At 38.1% G+C, this 19428-nt stretch overlaps 1 protein-coding gene across 1 annotated transcript; it reads right to left on the bottom strand.

The window, feature by feature from the left end:
* Positions 1 to 1928: 1928 nt before the first annotated feature.
* Positions 1929 to 19169, bottom strand: LOC144370656 (thyroid receptor-interacting protein 11-like). Its single transcript, XM_078031371.1, is given in 6 exon segments — positions 1929 to 2029; positions 2032 to 2078; positions 2080 to 2152; positions 2155 to 5416; positions 5513 to 5655; positions 16223 to 19169. Coding segments are annotated over 6 exon segments (6573 nt in total).
* Positions 19170 to 19428: the final 259 nt, after the last annotated feature.

The raw sequence follows: 19428 nt of genomic DNA, 5'->3' as shown, positions 1-19428 counted from the left end.
CACATTCGCAGAGTCGTAGGGGACTGTCCACCTCTCAGGGCGAATTTAAAGCCATAAGTGTCCTGGGTTCCATAATTTTCAGCCTTTTTTATACAAAGTCTTCTAAAGATGGTTAATGTTAGTTTCAGGTCCCATTTTTGGCACTACATTAAAAAGCCAAAGCTAGTACTTTCTTTTCTTTTCTGATTGCTGGAGACTTAAAAGGTAAATCCCATGTCCCTATCCTAAAAGAGCTTGAAAATTAAATGAATAAAAAGTTGAAACAGAAAAAAATAAAAGAAAGAAAAGTAAAAGCTGATATATATAGCTACTAGGTATCTTGTCTTCCCTTTTTATTTTTGTAAATTAAGCTAAAAGATAAATCAAAAGTTTCTAGCTTAAGTTAGATGAAATCAGATAAGAGGAAAAAGTAGATTATATAGCAAATATTTCTGACATCTGTAATTTCTAAAACCATTAAGAACATTTCTATTAAAATTAATTTAATTTTATTAAAATTTATTTGTAAATTATTTCATTAATATTAAATAATTTGATTTATATTAAATTCTATGTGAATTAAACTAATATTATTAAATTGTATTAAATTCATTTAAATAAAATTTAATAAATTTTGAATAAAACTTAGATCATAGTTTAATATAAATTAAATTTATTAGGTTAATAATGTTAATGAAATAAATTCAAATTAAATAATATTCATTAAAAATAAATTTAAATTAAATCAATTTTTACTGAATTATCATTTAATTTTTATTAAATTTTATTTAAATTAATTTTATTAAAAATGTTCTTAATGGTTTTAGAAATTACAGGTGTCAGAGAAGTGTTTCTTATATAATCTGCTTTTTCTCTTCTCTGACTTCTCCTAACTTCAGCTAAAAACTTTGATTTATCTTTTACCTTAATTTACAAAAATGAAAAATATTTTTCTAAGGATTTCAGCTTTTAAAACATTATATGATTTTAATTTCTCCTGATTTCTCCTCCCCGCTGTTTTGTGATCAAATGATTTTAAAAATGTGTTTATAAGCATTATTTTAGAGCCCAAAAAGTACGTAGATAAACGGTCCCGATATTTAATGACACATCCTTGCAAATTAACTTTTCCATTGAAAATGTGTTCAGTTTGACTTATAAAAATGGTCTTCTTTCTGGACATTAACATCTAGAAAGGTGAATTAATGTAAAGTGATTTTTTTTTTACAGAAATGAAAATAAGTAAAATGGATGGGTGTCATAGTATTTGCATTAAAATTTCTCAGAATTTATCCACGAAACTTCATGTTCAGGCCTTCCCACTGTCACTTTTTTTTAGTAGTTGTTCAAGGGTTTTCTTTTCTAAACTCAAGAAGTCACAACTTTGGGCAACATTATATTTTGTTTTTATACACTCTGAATTCTGAGCTATATAGGTCTTTCTCTCATGAGTTGGATTTTTCTTCCTTTCTGTTAATTAAGTGTGTCATTTTATCTTCATAAAATTAAATGTAACAAATACAATCATAAAAAAAGAGGTTGGAGCTAATGGCTCACTAGTGGTGCACTGTACAGTTGCTCACAAAGTACATTAGAATTGGTTATTGTTGAGGATTACGTCATAACATCAAAACAAAATTTTATAAACAAAAAGTGCTACATCAAACAAAACAAATTAGATTTTTTAAGCGCTAAAGCAAAAAAAAGAAAGATAGAAAGAAAGAAGGAAGGAAATAAAGGAAGAAAGAAAGAAAGAAAGAAAGAAAGAAAGAAAGAAAGAAAGAAGAAAGAGAAAGAGGGAAGACAAATACCTAGTAGCTACATACATCAGCTTTTTTCTTTCTCCTTTTGTCTACAAATACATGACACTTTTTCCAAAAGGTCACTCTCAAAAAGTACTGAGTTATGGCTTCAGTAAACTGCTACATCATCACTGGCTTGAGAGTCGCTTATGGCTTTAAAAGGTCCTTTAGTACAACCCTGGCAGGATGGTCTGGGGACAGTGGCAATGGTGTAAAGGTGGGCATGACATCTGCGAAGGGTTCCAGAGAAGATGCCCAGGTCCACTAAGTCCCAGTCCAGCTAGGTGAGTAAGTGGCTCTGAATTCTGCTGCCTCTTTACCACTTCCCGGCACCTTTGCACCTTGCTTTCTTCTTCTTGGTGAATCTAGAGTTCCATGGCAGGAGCAGAAAGTTTGGGTGGTGGAAAAGCTGGATGAGATTCCCTTTCCAGAAACTTAATAAAAAGTTCTGAAAAAGAACTCCTCCGCACACATTGCTGACTTGGTATCAAAGGTGTGCTGGGGACAGATTTGGGTCCTCCTCCAAGCCAACCAGGCATCCACTTGGTAACACCTCCGCAATCTTCTTTCAACAACTCCTCCATTTCCCCCTTTTCAATGTCCAGGATCCTTCCAATTAACCGTAGCACTTCAGGACGCTTCCTTTGGGGTGTGCGGAAATGACCGATAAAAAGGTTTCTCAGGAGGCCTTTATCCACTTTTCCTTCTGTGCTGCTGGTCATGTTCGTCAATTGCTTTGGTGTATCGTCCAGCATTTCTTGCAGGAGCTCACTTTGTTTTGTGGGTTCTCCAGTCTGTTCTTCCTTGAGATCTGACTGTCTGGGTGCTGAATCCCACACAACATTTGCTTCATCCTGTAGTAATAATAATGCTTCTCCTTCGACTTTTTCTGCCTTTTCCTTCTGTTCTTTCTTGAACTCAGTCTCCAGCTGCAAGTCTTTTTCTTGCAACATGACAGAGAACCTCATGTTGGTCTCCTGCAATGCTTGGCACTCCATTTCCTTTGCTTTGTATGTTTCTGTTATGTTTTCATTTTCCGCTTTGAGTTTAGAAATGTCCATTTCTAAAATGAATATTCGCTCCTGTTCTTTTAGAAGTTTAATCTCAGGTTCTTCTTTGATTCCTTTCACTGACGCCTCATTTTCAGATTTCAATAAGTTGTCTTTTTCACCTCCATTTTCTACAGTAAGGCTTTCTTTAACTTTCGGTTCTCGAAGAACATCGGAATTCTCTGTTTGAGTGTTGTATCTGTCTCCAGGCAACTGGGCTTTTATTTGTCCAATGGTTTTCTGCAAATTCTTAATTTCCTCATCTTTTACTAAAAATAACTGGGCATGCGCAGCATTCATCTGCTCATATTGGTATTTCAATTCATTCATTTCCTTCTTCTGCTCCTGTAAAGACTGAAGTAGGCGCATTTTACCCTGTCTTTGATCTTCAATTATCTTCTGCTGATGTTTAATTTCCTCTACCAGATGATTATTGACGATATTCAGTTGAGATACCTCACATTCTAGTTCTGTGATACTATCGAGGGTTTCAGGCTCAGCCACAAGGACAGCTCTGTGCTGCTGTTCCCTAAGTCTTTCCAATTCTTCTTGCAGATGATTTCCTTCTTCTTTCATGGATTCAATCCTTCTGTCCTTTTCTTCTATGGTTTGCCTTAAGGTTCCATTTTCTCTTAAGACCCGAGAAAACTTATCTAAATTCTTTTGGAGTTCTGAACTTTGTTCTTTGAGTTTGTCAATAAACACTTTTTTCTCACTTCTACGTCGTATCAATTGCTCCGGTTCTTCTAAACCAGATGCCAAAAGTTCCTTAGTTTCTTTTTGATCAGCAGCCATTTGCTCAATCCTCTTTTTGAGGCTTGCGATTTCAAAATCCTTCTCTTGATTGAGTTGTTTCAATTTCTTGATGACAAGGTCTCCTTCATATCGTTGTTTGGCTAGCTCGTCTTTTATCAAAACGATGTGCTTTGTCGCTTCCTGGTTCTGAGTGTCCAGTTCTTCCAACTCAGCTATCAGCATTTTCTTTTCATTAATACTTTGATTCAGTTCTTGCTCCTTCGACTCCAAGTTAAGTTTTAAGTTATGGAATTGTACACACAAATTCACGTCTGTTGAAGCTGTACTTTTAATTACTTCATATTCACAGCTCAATGTTGACAGTGATATCTGAAGTTCTTTCATCTCTTGACTCAATAATGACTTCTCTTTTTCTAAAACTTGGACACGCTGATTCAGTTTCAGATTGTCTTCAGCCAGATGGTTATCCCGGTTTAAACCATTCAGTCTCATTATTTCCTTTTCAGCATCGGACAGGGCTTGTTGCAGCCTGAGCACTTCTTCCACCAATGAACTCAGTGGAAGAATTTTTCCCTTTTTGGCCACAGTATCACTCTGCTCCATCACAGAAGCCTGCGATTTACTACATTCCAGTTGCAAGTTCTCACACTGCTCAATGATTTGTCCCTTTTCCACACGGAGCTGCTCTTGTTCTCTGTTCGAGACGTTTCCGTCATTTTCTGCAGAAGATAATTTTTTATTGATGTCTTTTGTTTGATCCTCAAGTTCTTGTATCTCTTTCATCGACTCGGCATTTTCAGATGGTAGAACCTGAATAGTTTTTTGCGTCTCACAGGCTCTAACCCCTGAGTCACCTTGTTGTGACTGATTTTCAAGTTCTTCAATTCGTTCTTCGTAGTCACATAATTCCTCTCGATGCTGGGAACTTTCCTCTGCCAGTTTCTCTTGATGTGCCTTCTGCAAAACTGGCATTTCATGTTGATGATTATTTATGTCCTGGCTTTGGTTTTCTTCAAGTACCTTAATAGTATTTTGGAGTTTGCAGATTTCATTTGGATCAGAATTACGTGTTCCTTGTGCTTGACCAATATGCTTCCAGGGGCCGACTTCAGATTCAAGTCTCGAAACTTCGATCGACAAGCTCTTTATTTCATGTTGTGATGAAATGACGTCGCTAAAGTGCATGTCTCCATCAGGAAGAGGTGAAAACTGACCACTGATTCCACAGCTGGATGGAGCCGGTGCAGTGGTTATTGGTATATCTCCAGCTCCGGAGTGTACTGATGGGGCAGGTGACTGCCGTCTCCACAGGTGATCCTCTAGTACCATCTGTCTTGCTTTAGGTTGGCTGGCTTCTGTCCCTCTCTGTTGCAGTTGATGTCGGTAACGTGCAGAGGGAAGCTTTATGGGAAGCCCTGATGCTTCTTCCTGCTTTTCTTCCGGATCAGCACAATCCTTTGTAAGTCTTCCATCCGTTGATGTGAATGGAGATTGGGGAGCTTCAATTTCCTTTCTCCCACAATGAGGTAAACCTGCTTCTACCTCTTCTAAATCGTCCAGAAACGCGTCCCTGGCCAAGCTGGAGATATGGCCGGTGAGGGAAGCCAAGCTGTCCCCCACCCGACCCAAGGAGTGGCCCCAGCCGGAGCTGAGGCCCCTAAACCAGGACGACATCGCTGCAACCTCTGAGCTGCTGCAAAACCCGCTCCTCTCACCATCCACCTCTCTCCACCTCTCTCCACGGAAGGGCCTGGAGCGCGGCGGGGTCGATTGTGACCTAAGCCTCGGAATTCGGGGCGCTGCGGGGCTCGCGCCAACGTCGCCTTCTGCCTGGTAACGCAGAGCCCTGGCCTGGCCTGGCCTTCCACCAGGGACTCGCTGCCAGGGGCGCAGTCACCCCTGGGGGCCTCTGCTCCTTCCCTGGACTTTCCGCTGCCCCCCTTGGGTGACTCCGCCCTCAGCGTTGGTGACCTGCCCCTGCAGGGCGGGCTGCTCCTGCACCTGGACTGGCCGCCCTGACACCCTGGGATTTTCAATATTCATGAAGAAGCCTTTTAGAGCACTGTGACCTGCAAAGCACCCCTGAAATCATGGTTTCCTACAAATGAGTCCAATTTGCTGTCATAAAGAAAGTTGTATTGATCATTCTGACTGCAGTTACCAATTCATTCCATACCTTAACATCCCTAACTTACTGAAAGTCTGTCCTCCATATGCTAACTCACTCTCGTGGCTCTTATCAAAATACTGTGACTCCTTTGGCTCTTGAATGACTTGATTCTGGTTTTTGGTTTTTTTCCCCCCCTACTTTCAAAACAAGTTCTTTACCCTGGATGGGTTTAATGCTTTAATGGTATTATGCCCAGACATGAATCAAGGTAGCTATAGCAATTTATAGATTATACTAATTAAAAACTTGCAACTTTGTGGGTAAAAAGGTAATATAACTAATATTATCCCAACATTTTGCTCCTGAAATACATTTTTCATAGTATCCTTTTAGTAAAATTTTTTGGAAAAGGGATCATCTCATTTGTAACTACAAAAAACTTTTCAGTGTTTGGAGGAATTTCCAGATTAATGATCAAAAGAAAATCAAAGAAGGAAGAGTATCCCAGCCCAGCAGCTTCTACAGACACCAATAGGCTTTATACCTCAAGCTAGAGTGAAATAGGTCCAAGAAAGTTTATGTTGATGAACAGATAAACTCATATAACTATGTTTTCTCATCTTGGAAAGGCAGGTGACAGCAGCGGTTAGGATTCCAGAAAACTGTTGACAACCCACAAGTCAAAGAGACAAGTTGGTGTCAGTGTTCTTTAATAAAAGCATAAAAAGATTTGCCGAAAATCTAACCATTTATTTGTACCATACATTAAACGTCTCAGTGCTAAGAAATATTCCAGAGCAGCAGATACAACTTGCTATTAATTTTATTTATTTATTTTTGTTTTTTGTTGCTAATAGACATTTATTTATTTATTTATTTATTTATTTATTTATTCATATGCAGTGCTGAGAATCGAACCCAATGCCTCACACATGCCAGGCAAGTGTGCTTCCACTGACCCATGACCCTAGCCCCATTGCTATTTCAATAAAGAAACTTCTATTGAAAGTTTTACTTAGTTTTTATTTAAATTTCTAGAAAATAGATAAAAATTGATCCTATAATTAAAAACTCCAAAAACTTGCTTTAAAATTCCCCACTTTGATATTACTTTATTATGGGTTAATGGACCTCCTAATTCTGGACCAGAGCAGCAACAATCTCAAGAACCATTGTGAACATCTTCAAGGGTTCTGGATTTGCCATTTCATCAAAGTCCTGATGTCCTCCAGAAATGCCCACCCAATTTCCAGATTGCACAACCAGTCTTCTCATCCCAATATCAAGAACTTTGTGTGTTACCTACTTTGTTCCTTGAAGTAAGCAACCTTGAAAAAACAGAGTTGAATCACGCTAAATGAAATTACTCTTGTGATGGGACATAAGAGGCACATAGAGAGCTCATCCTCAACAAAATGCTGCCTATAGGAGACTCATCTGTTAGGAAAAGACATACACAGACTGAAGGGGAAAGGTTGGGAAAAATCATACCCCTCACATGCACTAGCAAGCAGGGGTTTCCATGCTCATAGCACACAAAGCAGACTTCAAGCCAAAGTTAATCAAAAAGGATAAAGATGGAATTCAGATACTGCTCAAGGGAACCAGACACCAACAAGACATAACAAGCATCAATAGATATGCCCCAAACAATGGTGCCACTGTGTTCATCAATCAAACTCTTCTCAAGTTCAAGAGTCAAATTGACCACAACACAATAATCTCGGGTGACCTTAACACACCTCTCTCAAAACTGGGTACATCTTCCAAACAAAAGTTGAATAAAGAAACTGCAGAGCACAATAACACAATTAATAACTTGGACTTAACTGACATATATAGACTATTTCGACCGGCATCAAACAGATACACTTTCTTCTCAGCAGCACATGGATTCTTCTCTAAAATAGAGCATTATACTATGCCACAAAGCAACTCTTAGCAAATACCATGCATTTTACCAGATCATAATGAAATGAAATTGGAAATCAATGACAAAATAAAAAATAAAAATGTTTTCATCCTATGGAGACGCAACAATATGCTACTGAATGAATAATGGGTGACAGAAGACATCAAGGGGGAGATTAAAAAATTCTCAGAGGTAAATGAGAGCATAGATACAACATATCGAAATCTCTGGGACACTACGAAAGCTGTACTAAGAGGAAAACTCATTGCATGGAGTTCATTCCTTAAAAGAAGAAAACTCAACAAACGAATGACCTCACACTACAGCTCAAAGCCCTAGAAACAGAACAAATCAGCAGCAAAGGCAGTAGAAGGCAAGAAATAATTAAAATTAGAGAGGAAATCAAGGAAATCAGAACAAAAGAAACAACTGAAAAAAATTTACAAAGCTAAAAGTTGGTTCTCTTAAAAAATAAATAAAATGGACTGACCTTTAGCCACACTAACGAAGAGAAGGAGAGAGCGAATTCAAATTACCAGCATACGTGATGAAAAGGCAATATCACAATAGACACTTCAGAAATACAGAAGATAATTAGAAATTATTGTTAAACCTTATACTCCAATAAAATAGAAGATTTGGAAGGCATCGAAAAATTTCTTAAGTCATATGATCTGCCCAGATTGAGTCAGAAAGATATACACAACTTAAACAGACCAATATCAAGTGAGGAAACAGAAGAAGCCATCAAAAGACGACCAACCAAGAAAAGGCCAGGACCGGATGGATACACAGCTGAGTTCTACAAGACCTTTAAAGAAGAACTAATACCAATACTCTTCAATTTATTTCAGGAAAGAGAAAAAGAAGGAGCACTTCCAAACTCATTCTATAAGGCCAACCAACATCACCCTGATTCCAAAACTGGACAAAGACACATCAAAGAAAGAAAACTTCAGACCCATATCTCTAATGAACATAGATGCAAAAATTCTCAATAAAATTCTGGCAAATCAAATACAAAAACATATCCAAAAGATCGCTCACCACGATCAAATTGGATTTATCCTAGGGATGCAAGGTTGGTTCAACATATGGAAATCAATAAATGCAATTCATTACATCAATATACTCAAAAATAAGAATCATATGATCACCGCAATAGACGCAGAAAAACCATTTGACAAAATACAGCACCACTTCAGGTTCAAAACACCAGAAAAACTGGGGATAACAGGAATAGATCTCCAGATCTTAAAGGCTATCTACGCAAAGCCCCACACCAACACCATTCTAAATGGAGAACAAATGAAGGCATTCCCTCTAAAATCTGCAACAAGACAGGGATGCCCTTTTTCACCACTTCTATTCAGCATAGTTCTTGAAACACTGGCCAGAGCAATTAGACAGACGAAAGAAATTAAAGGAATATGTATAGGAAAAGAAGAACGTAATTTAGCTTTACTTGCCGATGTTATGATTCTATACCTAGAAGACCCAAAAAGCTCCACCAGAAAATTTCTAGAACTAGTAAATGAATTCAGCAAAGTAGCAGGATATAAAATCAATACCCATAAATCAAAGGCCTTTCTGTATATCAGTGACAATTTCTCTGAGAAGAAAATGAAAACTACCCCATTCACAATATTCTCAAAAATAAATAAATAAATAAATAAATAAGATACTCGCAAATCAAGGAAAGAGGTGAAAGATGTATACAAAGAAAACTACAGAACCCTAAAGAAAGAAATCAAAGAAGACCTTAGTAGATGGAAAGATCTACGTTGCTCCTGGGTAAGCAGAATTAATATTATCAAAATGACCATACTTCCAAAAGCACTATACAGATTTAATGCAATTCCCATCAGAATCACAATGGAATTCCTCATAGAAATAGAAAAAGCAATCATGAAATTCATCTGGAAAACTAAGAGACCCAGGATAGCTAAAGCAATCCTAAGCAGGAAGAGTGAAGCAGGTGGTATTGCTATACCAGACCTCCAACTATACTACAGAGCAACAGTAACAAACACAGCCTGGGATTGTCACCAAAACAGGCAGGTTGACCAATGGTACAGAGAAGAGGACACAGAGACTAACCCACAAAATTACAATTATCTTACATTAGACAAAGGTGCCAAAAACATGCACTGGAGAAAAGATAGCCTCTTCAACAAATGGTGCTGGGAAACCTGAAATCCCTATGCAACAAAATGAAATTAAACCCCTATCTCTCACCATGCACAAACTTAACTCAAAATGGATCAAGGACCTAGGAATTAAACCAGAGACTCTGTGTCTAATAGAAGAAAAAGTAGGCCCTAATCTCCATCATGTGGGATTAGGCCCCAACTTCCTTAATAAAACTCCCATAGCGCAAGAATTAAAACCAAGAATCAATAAATGGGATGGAATCCAAGTGAAAAGATTCTTTTCAGTAAAAGAAACAATCTGTGAGGTGAACAGAGAGCCTACATCCTGGGAGCAAACTTTTACCTCCCACACATCAGATAGAGCACTAATCTCTAGGGTATACAAAGAACTCAAAAAGCTAAACACCAAAAAAAAAATATATATATATATATATATATATATATATATATATAATAATAACCCAATCAACAAATGGGCCAAGGACCTGAACAGACACTTCTCAGAAGAGGATCTACAATCAATCAACAAATATATTAAAAAATGCTCATTATCTATAGCAATCAGAGAAATGTAAATCAAAACCACTCTAATATATCATCTCACTCCAGTCAGAATGGCAGCTATTATGGAGACAAACAACAGTAAGTGTGGGTGAGGATGTGGGGGAAAAGGCACACTCATACGTTGCTGGTGGGAGTACAAATTGGTGTGGCCAATTTGGAAAGCAGTATGGAGATTCCTTGGAAAACTGGATATGGAACCACCCTTTGACCCAGCTTTTCTTCTCCTTGGGCTGTACCCAAAGGACTTAAAAACAGCATACTACAGGGACACAGACACATCCATGTTTATAGCTGCACACTTCACAATAGCTAAACTGTGGAGCCACCTAGATGCCCTTCAGTGGATGAATGGATACAAAAGCAATGTGGCATATATACACAGTGGAATTTGACTCAGCATTAAAAAAGAACAAAACCATGGCTTTTGCAGGTAAATGGATGGCTTTGGAGAAGATACTGCTAAGTGATTTTTGATTTTGGAGAGAGCCCGAGCAAGGTGATGAAACTATTACTCAAAGTCTTTCATTTACATGTGGCGACAAAATAATTGGTACATTAATAAAAATTTTAAAAGAAAGCAATAGTTGGAACTCAAAGCATTCTTCTCCTCCTTAAACTATTTTCACTTAATGTTAAGATTTTCCTCTTCCAAAAAGTCAAATGAGGAGCGAGTGCAGCTGTATTTTTCTTTGAACACAGGAACAGCTTTTAAGTTTTTAAGTCGTTATAAGTTTGATTATATCCCGAGACAGACTCTCCCAAGGGAAGATTTACCAACCAAGTCACCATCAGGCACAAACATTCACAAACAGTCGTGAAAAAGGTGTTTATCAATAATAGCGAACGACATCTGCTCTGCCTCTTACAATAGGGGGAAGAAGGGTAGAAGGTTTTAAGTCTCATTTCTTTCCCTCTGTGCTTTGTGGATTTGTCTCTTGGGCTTGTTTATAATGGCTAATCAAGAGAGAAATGGGAAAGAGAGAATGCACTGATCACACTGGAAATGGTGCCTAGAGGAAGAAAAGAGGTCAGTAGGATCAGAGGGAGGTAAAGAAAAGGAGACAGAAATGGTATTGGTGTTAGCACATACATGATACTATGTTTCAATAATTATATTATACTATATGTAATTAATATGCAATATTAGTATGTCATATATATGTTATATAGTAACATTAGTATGTATAAAAATCATAAATAGCATATATGTGTGTGTGTGTGTGTGTGAGAGAGAGATAACTGTATATTTCAGTATTGGTCACGTTGCTTAGATTTGGGGAAAATTTGTCAGGAACAAAGAGAGAACATGGAGGGAAACGGCTTTATATGCAGGAGTCTGAAAGGCCGGAAAGAGGAGTCTGAACTATGTGTTGTAGAGACAACCTGCTCTGACCATTTCTCACTTCTGGTGCCTGCTGGACTTCCATTTCTCTGGCTGGAAAACCTGCAGAAACTGTGCTCAGGTTCAGTTTCTTTGATCAGCCTTTCTCTAGAGGCTTTTGCCTCTTCCAAAGTAGCCCTGAGCCCTCTCCCCTTCTCTATTTGATGTCCCTGTCCCTCTAAAGCTCATGTTGAGATTCCCAACTTCTAGTAACTCAGGATATGGCTGTATTTAGAAATGGGATCCCTAAAACATTAAGGGAAGGGAGCCAGAATCCAGAATGACTGGTGGCCTTCTAAGAAGCAGTGACTAGGAATCACACATGCAAAGAGGAAAGACATGCAGACAAAAACAGAAGGCAGCCACATACACAGCAGGAAAAGAAGCCCAGGACAAACCAGCCTCCAGGACTGTGAGAATAAATAAATCCTGTGCTTTAGGCCACCCACCCCTGGTAATTTGTTATGGCGGTCCTGCACGCTCACCCCCAACTGAAAGTCGACTTGTGTTTACTCCAGCGTTTTCAGTTTCAACCTTCCTTTTTCTCTCCTCAGCTGCTCAAAACCACCAAGGTTCACCACACCAATGCTTCTCACAGTAGGGCCACAGACTTCCCATGTCTGAACTCAATGAGAGCCAGCCACCAAGATAAGACAGTGATCCTCAACCACGAAATGACTCCATATTTTATAATCCTTTCTGCCCTGTCCCCAAGTAACATCAAATGGGTTTGGGGGGATATTCCCACTAAGTGGCCACCAGCTGACCATGTTGATGCCCTCATCCATAGACCAAATTCCAACATACACACTGTGTGCACTCATCAGACGTGTGCTCAGAGATACCTACCGAGGCCCAGACATGTCTGGGGCATCTGATAGCAATGGTACCTTCATAACACAAATGTGCCTTCCTAACACAAAAAATCTAGTGAACTAAGCTCTGATATGTGCTTAAAAGTCATTAAGACAAAAGGATTTCATTTCCCAAGGAATTGGTTGGACAACTTAAATATTTGTTTTGGTGGCTAAAATAGGCAAGTTTAATCCAAAGGAAGTTCAGATAAGAAAACATGGCAATAGACCACAATTTCACAATATTCTCCAGTTCTGAGTATTTCAGCCCGAACTCTTCAATAACCACTTTTGCTCTGCTCTGGTTCCTGCAAACTGATGCTGATTTAATACATTTTATGCGTATGTGAATAAGTTTTTTTCAGACTGTTTATGAATTCAAAGACTTTTCTGGGATCTAGAAGCCCCAGCCCCAGACACTCCAAGGGCAGGGCTCATACATCAAATGACTGAACATTTCCCACATCTTCCAGAGGTAGCTACAAATAGTTTCAGTTGACACCATGGCAAAAATGAGAAAGGGATTTTAAGATTCTCACATCCCTGTTTTAAATGCCATCATTAAATATATTGGGAACATAAGTATGGACTATGTCTAAAACTAGACTGGAGTATCTCCTATTCTCAACTGCTTCTTGGGTCATGTAATTTAAAGCCATAATTGCCTTGGGTCAAATAATTAATTAAGAACAAAGCAGCTGTAGAACAAGGAAAATTTTATTTTTCAGAAACATTTTTAAATCTGTTAATCTATATTCATACAAGTAAGATGTCATATAAATTATTTCCAATCATATTCTATTGCTTGTCTCAATTTTCAAAAGAATAGTATTTTCTTTTTGGGATGTTAAAATAGTTACATTATTACAAAGATCATTAAAACTTGATGAATAGGGTAAAAGTTTCTCATAAGAACTAAAGGATGGAATAAAGACTATTTAGCCAATACACATTAAGTTTCATCATGTGATTATGGAAATTTTGATTTGTTTATAATTCTGGAAATGCTCTGTGTGAATCCGGGTCTCAGACTTTGCAAAGACCATCTTTTTACAGTATCTCACCAATACAAACTTTAAAATAGTATATATTTTAGCGATGACTTTTAAATGTGAATTGTTATTCACTACCATGGATTAGTTCTGTTACTAGAATTTACTTAAAACAGATTCAATTAAGTGTCAAGTTAGGATTTTTTTAGAATGGACTTGTGAAAAATGAAAGAATCTTCTTCAATTGTAAGCAGCTGGTGCTGGTGCAAGGAAGTGATTTCACTGATGTTTAGCATGCAGGTGTGTCTCACGGCTGGGCTGGTGGTGGTCACATCAACCAATGGGCAGGACGAAGTCTCAGAGAACCACATTCGCAGAGTCTTAGGGGACTGTCCACCTCTCAGGGCAAAATTAAAGCCATAAGTGTCCTGGGTTCCATAATTTTCAGCCTTTTTTATACAAAGTCTTCTAAAGATGGTTAATGTTAGTTTCAGGTCCCATTTTTGGCACTACATTAAAAAGCCAAAGCTAGTACTTTCTTTTCTTTTCTGATTGCTGGAGACTTAAAAGGTAAATCCCATGTCCCTATCCTAAAAGAGCTTGAAAATTAAATGAATAAAAAGTTGAAACAGAAAAAAATAAAAGAAAGAAAAGTAAAAGCTGATATATATAGCTACTAGGTATCTTGTCTTCCCTTTTTATTTTTGTAAATTAAGCTAAAAGATAAATCAAAAGTTTCTAGCTTAAGTTAGATGAAATCAGATAAGAGGAAAAAGTAGATTATATAGCAAATATTTCTGACATCTGTAATTTCTAAAACCATTAAGAACATTTCTATTAAAATTAATTTAATTTTATTAAAATTTATTTGTAAATTATTTCATTAATATTAAATAATTTGATTTATATTAAATTCTATGTGAATTAAACTAATATTATTAAATTGTATTAAATTCATTTAAATAAAATTTAATAAATTTTGAATAAAACTTAGATCATAGTTTAATATAAATTAAATTTATTAGGTTAATAATGTTAATGAAATAAATTCAAATTAAATAATATTCATTAAAAATAAATTTAAATTAAATCAATTTTTACTGAATTATCATTTAATTTTTATTAAATTTTATTTAAATTAATTTTATTAAAAATGTTCTTAATGGTTTTAGAAATTACAGGTGTCAGAGAAGTGTTTCTTATATAATCTGCTTTTTCTCTTCTCTGACTTCTCCTAACTTCAGCTAAAAACTTTGATTTATCTTTTACCTTAATTTACAAAAATGAAAAATGTTTTTCTAAGGATTTCAGCTTTTAAAACATTATATGATTTTATTTCTCCTGATTTCTCCTCCCCGCTGTTTTGTGATCAAATGATTTTAAAAATGTATTTATAAGCATTATTTTAGAGCCCAAAAAGTACGTAGATAAACGGTCCCGATATTTAATGACACATCCTTGCAAATTAACTTTTCCATTGAAAATGTGTTCAGTTTGACTTATAAAAATGGTCTTCTTTCTGGACATTAACATCTAGAAAGGTGAATTAATGTAAAGTGATTTTTTTTTTACAGAAATGAAAATAAGTAAAATGGATGGGTGTCATAGTATTTGCATTAAAATTTCTCAGAATTTATCCACGAAACTTCATGTTCAGGCCTTCCCACTGTCACTTTTTTTTAGTAGTTGTTCAAGGGTTTTCTTTTCTAAACTCAAGAAGTCACAACTTTGGGCAACATTATATTTTGTTTTTATACACTCTGAATTCTGAGCTATATAGGTCTTTCTCTCATGAGTTGGATTTTTCTTCCTTTCTGTTAATTAAGTGTGTCATTTTATCTTCATAAAATTAAATGTAACAAATACAATCATAAAAAAAGAGGTTGGAGCTAATGGCTCACTAGTGGTGCACTGTACAGTTGCTCACAAAGTACATTAGAATTGGTTATTGTTGAGGATTACGTCATAACATCAAAACAAAATTTTATAAACAAAAAGTGCTACATCAAACAAAACAAATTAGATTTTTTAAGCGCTAAAGCAAAAAAAAGAAAGATAGAAAGAAAGAAAGAAGGAAATAAAGGAAGAAATAAAGAAAGAAAGAAAGAAAGAAAGAAAGAAGAAAGAGAAAGAGGGAAGACAAATACCTAGTAGCTACATACATCAGCTTTTTTCTTTCTCTTTTTGTCTACAAATACATGACACTTTTTCCAAAAGGTCACTCTCAAAAAGTACTGAGTTATGGCTTCAGTAAACTGCTACATCATCACTGGCTTGAGAGTCGCTTATGGCTTTAAAAGGTCCTTTAGTACAACCCTGGCAGGATGGTCTGGGGACAGTGGCAATGGTGTAAAGGTGGGCATGACATCTGCGAAGGGTTCCAGAGAAGATGCCCAGGTCCACTAAGTCCCAGTCCAGCTAGGTGAGTAAGTGGCTCTGAATTCTGCTGCCTCTTTACCACTTCCCGGCACCTTTGCACCTTACTTTCTTCTTCTTGGTGAATCTAGAGTTCCATGGCAGGAGCAGAAAGTTTGGGTGGTGGAAAAGCTGGATGAGATTCCCTTTCCAGAAACTTAATAAAAAGTTCTGAAAAAGAACTCCTCCGCACACATTGCTGACTTGGTATCAAAGGTGTGCTGGGGACAGATTTGGGTCCTCCTCCAAGCCAACCAGGCATCCACTTGGTAACACCTCCGCAATCTTCTTTCAACAACTCCTCCATTTCCCCCTTTTCAATGTCCAGGATCCTTCCAATTAACCGTAGCACTTCAGGACGCTTCCTTTGGGGTGTGCGGAAATGACCGATAAAAAGGTTTCTCAGGAGGCCTTTATCCACTTTTCCTTCTGTGCTGCTGGTCATGTTCGTCAATTGCTTTGGTGTATCGTCCAGCATTTCTTGCAGGAGCTCACTTTGTTTTGTGGGTTCTCCAGTCTGTTCTTCCTTGAGATCTGACTGTCTGGGTGCTGAATCCCACACAACATTTGCTTCATCCTGTAGTAATAATAATGCTTCTCCTTCGACTTTTTCTGCCTTTTCCTTCTGTTCTTTCTTGAACTCAGTCTCCAGCTGCAAGTCTTTTTCTTGCAACATGACAGAGAACCTCATGTTGGTCTCCTGCAATGCTTGGCACTCCATTTCCTTTGCTTTGTATGTTTCTGTTATGTTTTCATTTTCCGCTTTGAGTTTAGAAATGTCCATTTCTAAAATGAATATTCGCTCCTGTTCTTTTAGAAGTTTAATCTCAGGTTCTTCTTTGATTCCTTTCACTGACGCCTCATTTTCAGATTTCAATAAGTTGTCTTTTTCACCTCCATTTTCTACAGTAAGGCTTTCTTTAACTTTCGGTTCTCGAAGAACATCGGAATTCTCTGTTTGAGTGTTGTATCTGTCTCCAGGCAACTGGGCTTTTATTTGTCCAATGGTTTTCTGCAAATTCTTAATTTCCTCATCTTTTACTAAAAATAACTGGGCATGCGCAGCATTCATCTGCTCATATTGGTATTTCAATTCATTCATTTCCTTCTTCTGCTCCTGTAAAGACTGAAGTAGGCGCATTTTACCCTGTCTTTGATCTTCAATTATCTTCTGCTGATGTTTAATTTCCTCTACCAGATGATTATTGACGATATTCAGTTGAGATACCTCACATTCTAGTTCTGTGATACTATCGAGGGTTTCAGGCTCAGCCACAAGGACAGCTCTGTGCTGCTGTTCCCTAAGTCTTTCCAATTCTTCTTGCAGATGATTTCCTTCTTCTTTCATGGATTCAATCCTTCTGTCCTTTTCTTCTATGGTTTGCCTTAAGGTTCCATTTTCTCTTAAGACCCGAGAAAACTTATCTAAATTCTTTTGGAGTTCTGAACTTTGTTCTTTGAGTTTGTCAATAAACACTTTTTTCTCACTTCTACGTCGTATCAATTGCTCCGGTTCTTCTAAACCAGATGCCAAAAGTTCCTTAGTTTCTTTTTGATCAGCAGCCATTTGCTCAATCCTCTTTTTGAGGCTTGCGATTTCAAAATCCTTCTCTTGATTGAGTTGTTTCAATTTCTTGATGACAAGGTCTCCTTCATATCGTTGTTTGGCTAGCTCGTCTTTTATCAAAACGATGTGCTTTGTCGCTTCCTGGTTCTGAGTGTCCAGTTCTTCCAACTCAGCTATCAGCATTTTCTTTTCATTAATACTTTGATTCAGTTCTTGCTCCTTCGACTCCAAGTTAAGTTTTAAGTTATGGAATTGTACACACAAATTCACGTCTGTTGAAGCTGTACTTTTAATTACTTCATATTCACAGCTCAATGTTGACAGTGATATCTGAAGTTCTTTCATCTCTTGACTCAATAATGACTTCTCTTTTTCTAAAACTTGGACACGCTGATTCAGTTTCAGATTGTCTTCAGCCAGATGGTTATCCCGGTTTAAACCATTCAGTCTCATTATTTCCTTTTCAGCATCGGACAGGGCTTGTTGCAGCCTGAGCACTTCTTCCACCAATGAACTCAGTGGAAGAATTTTTCCCTTTTTGGCCACAGTATCACTCTGCTCCATCACAGAAGCCTGCGATTTACTACATTCCAGTTGCAAGTTCTCACACTGCTCAATGATTTGTCCCTTTTCCACACGGAGCTGCTCTTGTTCTCTGTTCGAGACGTTTCCGTCATTTTCTGCAGAAGATAATTTTTTATTGATGTCTTTTGTTTGATCCTCAAGTTCTTGTATCTCTTTCATCGACTCGGCATTTTCAGATGGTAGAACCTGAATAGTTTTTTGCGTCTCACAGGCTCTAACCCCTGAGTCACCTTGTTGTGACTGATTTTCAAGTTCTTCAATTCGTTCTTCGTAGTCACATAATTCCTCTCGATGCTGGGAACTTTCCTCTGCCAGTTTCTCTTGATGTGCCTTCTGCAAAACTGGCATTTCATGTTGATGATTATTTATGTCCTGGCTTTGGTTTTCTTCAAGTACCTTAATAGTATTTTGGAGTTTGCAGATTTCATTTGGATCAGAATTACGTGTTCCTTGTGCTTGACCAATATGCTTCCAGGGGCCGACTTCAGATTCAAGTCTCGAAACTTCGATCGACAAGCTCTTTATTTCATGTTGTGATGAAATGACGTCGCTAAAGTGCATGTCTCCATCAGGAAGAGGTGAAAACTGACCACTGATTCCACAGCTGGATGGAGCCGGTGCAGTGGTTATTGGTATATCTCCAGCTCCGGAGTGTACTGATGGGGCAGGTGACTGCCGTCTCCACAGGTGATCCTCTAGTACCATCTGTCTTGCTTTAGGTTGGCTGGCTTCTGTCCCTCTCTGTTGCAGTTGATGTCGGTAACGTGCAGAGGGAAGCTTTATGGGAAGCCCTGATGCTTCTTCCTGCTTTTCTTCCGGATCAGCACAATCCTTTGTAAGTCTTCCATCCGTTGATGTGAATGGAGATTGGGGAGCTTCAATTTCCTTTCTCCCACAATGAGGTAAACCTGCTTCTACCTCTTCTAAATCGTCCAGAAACGCGTCCCTGGCCAAGCTGGAGATATGGCCGGTGAGGGAAGCCAAGCTGTCCCCCACCCGACCCAAGGAGTGGCCCCAGCCGGAGCTGAGGCCCCTAAACCAGGACGACATCGCTGCAACCTCTGAGCTGCTGCAAAACCCGCTCCTCTCACCATCCACCTCTCTCCACCTCTCTCCACGGAAGGGCCTGGAGCGCGGCGGGGTCGATTGTGACCTAAGCCTCGGAATTCGGGGCGCTGCGGGGCTCGCGCCAACGTCGCCTTCTGCCTGGTAACGCAGAGCCCTGGCCTGGCCTGGCCTTCCACCAGGGACTCGCTGCCAGGGGCGCAGTCACCCCTGGGGGCCTCTGCTCCTTCCCTGGACTTTCCGC

Source organism: Ictidomys tridecemlineatus, chromosome 14, assembly GCF_052094955.1.
Source record: "Ictidomys tridecemlineatus isolate mIctTri1 chromosome 14, mIctTri1.hap1, whole genome shotgun sequence".
In the NCBI taxonomy this organism is placed as follows: Eukaryota; Metazoa; Chordata; class Mammalia; order Rodentia; family Sciuridae; genus Ictidomys; species Ictidomys tridecemlineatus.
Note: the sequence above shows the minus strand (reverse complement) of the source record. Positions and strands in the feature narration are given on the sequence as shown.